This window comes from Triticum urartu, chromosome 4A (genome assembly GCF_056163025.1).
Source record: "Triticum urartu cultivar PI428250 chromosome 4A, HENAU_Tu73, whole genome shotgun sequence".
NCBI classification, from domain to species: Eukaryota; Viridiplantae; Streptophyta; class Magnoliopsida; order Poales; family Poaceae; genus Triticum; species Triticum urartu.
Window position 1 is genome coordinate 604,166,882 of NC_141876.1, and position 2,158 is coordinate 604,169,039.

The following is a 2,158-nucleotide window of genomic DNA, read 5'->3' on the forward strand; positions in this document are numbered from 1 at the left end:
AGTTCCGTTGATTCACGCCTTCCCTGGGTACCGGAGATGGATAGAGGCATGTGCCTGGAGATAGCACATGAAACGATCTAGTTCTCTCCTTTGTTGATTTCTTCTTGTAATCAGTGTTACCTGTGAGATGTGTCTGAACCAAACATGATCCTCTTCCTCACGTCGCTTTTCCAAAATTAACGGAAAGACATCCTTTCACTAACTCTGTGAGATGTGTCTGACCAAACATTCTGTCTGTCTCTAAACTAACTCTGTATGCTCATATTTCAAGAGAACCTCTGTTTGCCATCGTGCAAGATACATCTCCCATACCGATCAATAACAAGATGTATCAGCCAAGACCGATCACTGAGAATAATTTGTAATAAGAACCAAAAGCTTGACATGATAATAAATTGGTCTGGCATTCATTAGGAACCTCTTATTCTTTGCGCTTTGATAGACGAGTACTAGATTTAAAGTCGTGTATACCGACACTGCCCAAACCTCATTTACATGTTACCGTTCTTTCGTATGACATTTTCTACGATAGGTCCAGTGGTATGACTATGGTGTTGTAAATCTTAGTGCTACCTTCTATGTTGATGGTTAAGACTGGAACTATTTTGATTCTAAAACGAACCCGAACTAACACAGAGGGAATATTTCAAATACAAAGCAAGGTTGGTATAGACCTAGAAACTACAGAGTTGCATGGTATGCACAAGAAACATACTTGGACATGTCAAAACTCAGAAAGACATTGCAAACAAAATGGCGGAATCAAGCAATTCACTATTTGAGATAGAAAAGGCTACAAATGAGGTACTCCACATTATTATTATGTCTATTGGCACAAACCTGCCTGAACAGGTGTAGGAGTTAATTGCTAATCCAAGAAATGATATTTAGTTCCTTCCACCGACGCTCAGGATCGTCCCTTCCATGCATGACATGTGTCCTTTGATGTGAAATGCTAGTAAAATGATGGAAATTAAAATACATATCGAGGTCCAATTCGAGTTTGCTCAACAAAGGGTAATTTAGTGGTATCCACCACCACCAGATCCGGATCCACTGCCTCCACCGCTGCCAGTTCCGCCATTTTGGCTCTCACCATTGCCGCCACCCATGCCACCACCAATTCCTGTAGCATAGCCTTCGCCATAAGAGCCAGTGCTACCGGTCTGACCAGCGCCAGACCCAGCACCGGATCCAACTCCAACACTTGGGCCTTCAGCGGCACCTCCAGTTGCGCCGCCACCATTGCCACTTCCTCCTCCATTTGCAAAGCCTCCAGAAGTGTCGTCGCTGCCGGCCTGTCCAGCGCCAGTGCCCACACCACCTCCATTTCCGTTGTTACCGCCACCACCACCGTTACCACTACCGCCAGCATCAGAGTAGCTGGTACCATCAGCACCGGCAATAGGAGCCGGTGCGTTTGACACACCACTCTCACCATATCCCTTGCCAAGGCCAGATCCAACTCCAGTTCCACTAGACCCATTTGCACCACCACCTTCGCCCCCGCCCCCGCCCATACCATCAGCATTGGCATAACCATTACCACTAGGAGCCGACGCAGATCCACTCACACCGCTACCAGAGCCATAGCCGGATCCGGAACCAGACCCAGATCCACCCGTTGATCCTCCGCCGCCACCAGCTCCTCCCCCTCCACCAGATCCCTTGGCAAAGTTCCACTTGTTACCCCAATCTCCACCACTCTCACCATATCCTAAGCCTCCACCTGACCCAGATCCTCTACCATATCCACTCCCACCAGACGCACCACCGCCGCCTCCCCCACCACCACCACCACCCGAGGCACTGGAGGAGCTAGCGAGCATCCTTGCAGCATCGGCAAATCCAATGCTCACAAGGACAACGAAGCCAAGAGCTGCAAGCTTGGTGGTGGTAGCCATTGTGAGTGATCGAGCTGGTGGAGTGAGACGAGCTGGGTGCTAAGAGTAGAGAGGGTTGGCAAGGTATATATAGTGCTGGAGGGGAGGCCGTGCATGGGTGCTATATATTACGGCGATCCGATCGAGCAGAGAGGGTTGGCAAGGTATATTCGATGAGAAGTTTCCTATGATCATAATGCCAGTAGTAACGTTGACTGTATATATCGATCTAGATCGATTAGCCGCTAGCAATGTAAATACGCAATTGCCATGCA

The 2,158-nt window shown here is 48.5% G+C and overlaps 1 protein-coding gene across 1 annotated transcript; it reads right to left on the bottom strand.

Moving 5' to 3' along the window:
• Window positions 1-765: 765 nt before the first annotated feature.
• Window positions 766-1,928, bottom strand: LOC147977196 (uncharacterized). Its single transcript, XM_087519922.1, has one exon. The coding sequence runs from the start codon at window positions 1,902-1,904 to the stop codon at window positions 1,023-1,025; it is 882 nt and encodes a 293-aa protein (XP_087376048.1). The 5' UTR covers window positions 1,905-1,928; the 3' UTR covers window positions 766-1,022.
• Between the last annotated feature and the right edge of the window lie 230 nt (window positions 1,929-2,158).

What these genes read in the sequence shown, in the direction of transcription:
- LOC147977196 (XM_087519922.1), bottom strand. Translation starts at nt 1,904, where the DNA reads ATGGCTACCACCACCAAGCTTGCAGCTCTTGGCTTCGTTGTCCTTGTG.